General features: G+C 48.8%; 1 protein-coding gene across 1 annotated transcript in view; it reads right to left on the bottom strand.

Moving 5' to 3' along the window:
• ppargc1b (peroxisome proliferator-activated receptor gamma, coactivator 1 beta) overlaps positions 1-5,948 on the bottom strand; it is a 74,846-nt gene extending 68,898 nt beyond the window's left edge. Inside the window, exon 1 of the mRNA XM_034543579.1 lies at positions 5,747-5,948. Coding sequence (XP_034399470.1) covers positions 5,747-5,827 — 81 coding nt within the window. The 5' untranslated portion in view covers positions 5,828-5,948. The remainder of the gene's footprint in view (positions 1-5,746) is intronic.
• Between the last annotated feature and the right edge of the window lie 600 nt (positions 5,949-6,548).

Raw genomic sequence — 6,548 nt, 5'->3', positions numbered from 1 at the left:
CCCCCCCCCCCCCCCCCCCCCCCCCCCCCCCCCCCCCCCCCCCCCCCCCCCCCCCCCCCCCCCCCCCCCCCCCCCCCCCCCCCCCCCCCCCCCCCCCCCCCCCCCCCCCCCCCCCCCCCCCCCCCCCCCCCCCCCCCCCCCCCCCCCCCCCCCCCCCCCCCCCCCCCCCCCCCCCCCCCCCCCCTGTTGGTCACATCCTCATATAACGACATCAGATGCCTGAAGTTTAAATGAAATGCAACAGTAGTAGAAGCTTTTTCTACACGTATTACTGAGCTGAGTCCCGTGGCGCGTGCACGTGGCGCGTGCACGTGGCGCGTGCACGTGCACAGTGGTGCGTGCACAGTGGTTTTCGGTGTGTCCGCGGTGCACGGTGGTGACAGGGAGTGACAGGTGAGTCACGGAGAGCCTGAGAGACGACGAACACATCGCACTGCAGCACCGCACACATCACGACTCAGGAGGACGGAAGACACTCCGGGGGTGGGGAGTGATGGGGGGGGGCATAAAACAGGCCATGGCAGAGTGTTGTAAAAATAATACATTTTTAAAACCTGAAATAAAAAAACACGGAGGATAAGAAATCAGTGCACGGAGAAAGCGACGTGAAAGAGAGAGAGAGAGAAAGAGAGAGAGCAAAGCAAAGCCCAGTCAACGCCAATACAACCTGTATCCATCACTCTCAGGTGGATCTTCCAAAGCCCTGTTATTTATACACCTGGCTGTCTGGCTGTCTGTCTGGCTGTCGGGATCCATCACTCTTCTCTGTCACTGTCCAATCGGAATTGGATTGATTGGGCCCCATCAATAAAGCGACGGGCCAATCCCGCTTGCAGATTAGACGCATTATGGCGCCAGTTTATGTGTAAATCAGAGACTGATGAGCGGTCGTTACCGCTCCTTTAAAACCAAAACCGATGGCGGGGGATACGTCATCATCCCTCCAACCTTTTATTCTCCCACCCTTGTGTATATATATTTATTTATTTTTATAAATATATATATTTATTTATATATATATAAATATATATACTTATTTATATATATATATATATATATATAAATAATAATAATAATAAATATATATATATATATATAAATATATATATATATTTTTATAAATATATATATTTATTTATATATATAAATATATATACTTATTTATATATATATATAAATAATAATAATAATAATAAATATATATAAATAAATATATATGTATATATATATATATATATATATATATATATATCACTATAATGTTCCATCCATTATCCGTGGAGAGCAGAATAAAAAAAGATTTACATTAAAAACCAAAGTCAAGCTTGATGTGGTCAGCGAGGGGCTGTTTGATTTCCGGGACCTCCTGATAGCCGAGGATGAGAGCTGACCCTCTGCTGTGTAGGAACACACACACGCACACACACACATGCACGCACACACACACACACACGCACACACACACACACACGCGCACACACACTCTCTCTTCGTCGTTGCAGGACAAAGTGCTGACTGGCAGCGCGGGGCTCTAGGCTGCACCGTAATGGCTTTAAGCTTTATTAAGTTTTCCATTCGTCGTTGCGTGTGTCTAACGTCGTTTTTCAGAGACGCAATTAACGTCCGAAACGCTCGAGAGCTGATTAGTTTACTTCATAATAACCTGCGACTCGGGCCGCGGAGTCGCAGGAAGTCTGTAAATGAGCCATTTGTTGGCGTCTGGGAAGAAAAAGTTTAGTTTCTTTTTCCAATGACTGATCTATTTAGACTTTCAAACCCACAGACTCTCTCAGGCTGAGCCCTGCTCACCTGTGTGTGTGTGTGTGTGTGTGTTTTCATCTCAATTCAGTGTTAAGCTAATGGCTGCCAGAGGAGGCCATGAGAAGACCGGAGCGGCATCAAAACTTGGACATGATTTCAAACAGCACGTGAGCTTCACGATCCTCGGGAGGTAAATATGTGCTTTTCCAAAACGGGAACGGGGAGAATCCAGATCGGTGACTTTGTTCTCTTCCAAGGTGGCTTTCGCTGCAATAGGCAAACTTTTCAGTTATAAAAAAAAATGAATATTTTTTTTACAGGCGTGTGTGCCCCGCGGCTGGTCGCGTGTCCTGTTGCATCAGGATGCGGTGACTGACGTTAAGTCGGCCTGATCCTCCCGGAGTCGATTCCTCCTTCGGAGGGACCCAGACCGGCTCTAAACCGCCTACGGTCAATGATTAGCATTGCAGTAAGTCCGACCTGCTCTCTAACACCACCTCCCTCTCCAAAGGGCCGAGTCCTCCAGCTGCTCTGAGAACAGCTGACTGCGACTACGTCCCCCCCCCCCCCCCCAATGAAGGGAACATTTGCCCCATTTGGTCAAATGAGCGATGCGTCAAATCACTGCTGGGCCTTTTATTGTCAGTTCATAGCCATAAGCACATGGAAAGCAGAGCGCTTTTTGTAACAACAACAAAAATCAAGCGCAACAGGTTGTAATTGTAAATGCATTCTATGTGCAATAAAGCCACTAAAATGTCAAAGTTGTATCATAAACTACAGGAATATAGAACAAAATGACACATTGTGAAGGAGAGATTACGGTACGCATGTGTGCTGTATGTAAGTGTAAGAGTGAGAGACTGTATAACCCAGGGAGAGAGAGAGAGAGAGAGAGAGAGAGAGGAGGAAGCAGTCACATGTTAGAAGGAGGAGGGGGGGGGAGGGACTGCCTGTCACTCCTCTACGTCATGGGTAACGCCCCCCTCCCTCCCTCCCTCCCTCCACTACAACTCACATGACTGCAGTAGCCCTGCTCTGTAACTCCAGTCACGAGGAGGATGGAGTAGTATTACAAGAACCAGCCGGCAGGGGCGAGCTGCATAGTCACACACTGAAAAAGGAGAGAGAGAGAGAGCCGCCCCGCCACCCCTAATAACCCTGAGTAAATATTAACAATTTAACGCTGCGTTTGTAGAATAGATAACCTTATCAGACAACACATGGAGAAAGAACTTTGGCAGTGATACGCTGTGCGATTACATTTTCTGTAGCACTGTATCGTCCTCCCTCTGTGACACTCCAGGACTTTGCAGCAAACAAGAATATATATATATATATTCAAATATTCCCAAAAACACAGGTGTGTTATGGTCGCACCCTTCCAATCCGAATGGAAACGGTCCAGATGGCGCGTGCATCATCATTATTAGCATCATTATTAGCATCATTATTAGCATTATTATTAGCATCATTATTAGCATCATTATTAGCATCATTATTAGCATAATTATAATTATTATCTCCCGCAGCATTCAGTGCATATTTGTGCGTTTTGAACAATGTTTGGCTGCATGAGCAGGAGTTTGAGCCCAGTTGGCCAACACCACCACCGCCGCCTCCGGTTCTGGAAAGTAAGAACCGATGGGGAGCTCCACCCTCAGGTTTCACTCCTGGTTGCGAACAAAACAAAACCAAGATGGCGGCGTCCTGAACGCGGAACTCGAGGCTTCGAAAGCGAGGCCCTAAAACAGGCAGGTATTGATACGCAAGAATTGATTGAGTGCAGACACGTTGTAAGAGCTTACATTATCTCACTATATCGAGAGATGGTATAAGAACACCATGATGTCATAGAAAATGATGTAGTTCGAATATCGTGGTGATTTATGGGGGATAATAATACCAAAATCTATAATAAAACCATTGAATAACACCAATGAACCTCCAATGTGTTCTTACAAGTGTATTATAGGTATGTTTTAGTCGAGTGATGTCACAGGTCGGGATGAAATATTGATGGAGAATGTCACTATAGGTATATCATGTATGATAGTACTACGTAGTGTTGTCATATTAAGGGGATGTTATGGGGCATTTATATGGGCCACATCTGTCTGAGTGTGTGTGTGTGTGTGTGTGGAAGCACATGTCATTGCTGCACGTTATAAATAGCGCACCGTCTCCCCGGATCCCACCATCACACACTGCATTAATCTGTTTAAGATGCCAATCAGCTGTGACAGACCCCCCCCCCCCCCTCTCTCCTCTCTCACACACACACACACACACACACACACACACACACACACACACACGCACACACACTCAACCGCCACTCTCTGATGACCGTGCAATCACGGGGCAACAATCATCGCGACGCAATCTTACGTCACACCGTGATGCAGAAACACCGGGGGGGGGGGGGGGGGGGGTTTTCTAACGACACGACCCTGTCACGGCTTTACGTGCACGGGACGGCCGGGAGGAAGATGGATGCAACGACACACGCACACGCACACGCACACATCCCGGAAGCTGTCACTGGTATGTGACCACTCCGGCTCACATGTTATCGGTGCAGTGCATCACTCGGTGTTTATGAAACCTCCATTTCTATAAATGGTGGAGCGGCCGCCCTGCGCGGTGGTTCTTACGTCACGGGGATTATTATGGGATTAGAGGCCGTCGTTAAATAACTTCACGTATTGCCTTTAAGAAGTGCAGCTCGGCACGTGCTGCGCATCCCGATCTCAATTCGAGACCACGCGCACTCATTTCACGAAGAGCAATGTGTCGCACGTTGTTGCCAATAAGCAGGGGGTCCCGGGAGCGGAGGGGTCTCCGGGCGCACGTTTGGCGCATACGTCGACAAATCGGTGCACAACCCGACCCCCCCCGACCCCCAAAGGGTTAACGAGCTGTCACCCTCAGCCCTCGGGAGAACCCGCCTGTCTGTTCGGGTTCGCCACAGCCAAACAAACGCTCGTGTGAACCGGTCCGACGTTCTTTTGCAACCGTTGCACCTCCCGGTTACGCAAAACGGGTTACGCAAACATTTTTTTTTTTAAATTTTTTTTTAAAAATAATAATAATTAACGCGGAGAACCGTAAACCAACTTTGCCACCAGCTGGCCGGGTCTCCCGTTGCAGCAGCCCGTCGGCCCTGGCAGAACACGGTCCGGTACGCGGAGCCGTGTGTGAGCACGTTACCGCGGCTCAACTTGAAGGAGCTCCCCCGGTTAATCTCACGGAGTTTGCGGGACAAGCTGCTTACAGTGGAGCGGGGATACACAACAGCACGCCGCGTGCGTTTGCAGTGCCCCCCCCCCGCCCCCCCCAAACACTTTATTACGAAACATGCTCATATTCTGCATATGATCCCACCAGCCGAGGCAGCAGCCCCGCAGTTATAGTGCATATGGATCATAATGTCACGCGATCATAATAGTCCTGAGGCTACACCGGGTCCATGCGCTCGGAGACGCACCACGTGTCCAAGTCTCCGGCACCGAACTTCCTTCTTCAAGAAATGCGTCAAAAAGTTTCCAAAGCCCCCCCCCCTTATTACCAAATAACGCTCCGCGAGCGCCGGCACGCCGGCTGCTCTCCGCTCTCACAGCAACCCGGCGCGCACACACACACACACACACACACACACACACACACGCACTCCTTCTTAATCCGTCAACATTTGCCCAATGATGACATATATTCCTCCAAAAGAAGAAGAAGAAGGAACTCACACACACACACACACACACGTGAGAGCCACACGTGAAGACCGAAGGAGACGTTCACACACACATTCGCACGCGCGCACGCAGATCCCCGGTGCCGGTGAGATGCTCGCTGACAAGCCGGGCGGAAAAAGAAGCCTCGCATCAAACCGGGTGTAGCGCGCGCCACGGCCGGGGACGTGCAGAGCTGCACCCGGGGCTGGAGAGCCCGAGGTCCGGTGCGTCCGGAGCGGCGCGGGGCTTACCTGGCTGCCGGAGTTTTCTGTCAGGTAATTGAAGACAAAGGACGAGAGTTCCTCATCTAATAGTGGAGCGCAGTCCGCCATCTTCTAGTGAATGAGGAGCCGCGGAGTCAGAGAGCGGAGTATAGGAGGAGGAGGAGGAGGAGGAGGAGGTGGAGGAGGAGGAGGAGCGGCAGTGGGGGAGCGCCGCCTGTAGGGGGCGCATCTGTTTACACACACACACACACATACAGAGAGAGAGAGAGAGAGAGAGAGAGAGAGAGAGAGAGAGAGAGAGAGAGAGAGAGAGAGAGAGAACAGACCAAGGCGTTACAAGACATGCGGTTCTCCAAAGTGGGGTCTGGGGACCTCCAGGGGTCAAAGCAGTGGATCCACGGGGTCCCTCAATGAAATTTAACTTCAGTGGGTTCGAATTAAACGGAAGTGATTAACAAATGATTATTCACCACCGAATAGAGGGATTAAAAAGTAAATAAAGATAAACAATATTAAGGGAATCAGTACTAACAAATGTATTTAAGATGGATGGATAGATAGATAGATAGATAGATAGATAGATAGATAGATAGATAGATAGATAGATAGATAGATAGATAGATAGATAGATAGATAGATAGATAGATAGATAGATAGATAGATAGATAGATGGATGGATGATTTGATATATACGCATGTGTTATACATCATAAATTAAAGAACAATCTCAGCTATCTATATAATGAAGCACTATTGTCTTTAGGCTCAGTGTAAAGACGTCATTTGGCCTTAAAGCTGAAATCATAATTTGTGAAAACATGCCTTTATG

Source organism: Cyclopterus lumpus, chromosome 10 (assembly GCF_009769545.1).
Source record: "Cyclopterus lumpus isolate fCycLum1 chromosome 10, fCycLum1.pri, whole genome shotgun sequence".
Lineage (NCBI taxonomy): Eukaryota > Metazoa > Chordata > Actinopteri > Perciformes > Cyclopteridae > Cyclopterus > Cyclopterus lumpus.
Note: the sequence above shows the minus strand (reverse complement) of the source record. Positions and strands in the feature narration are given on the sequence as shown.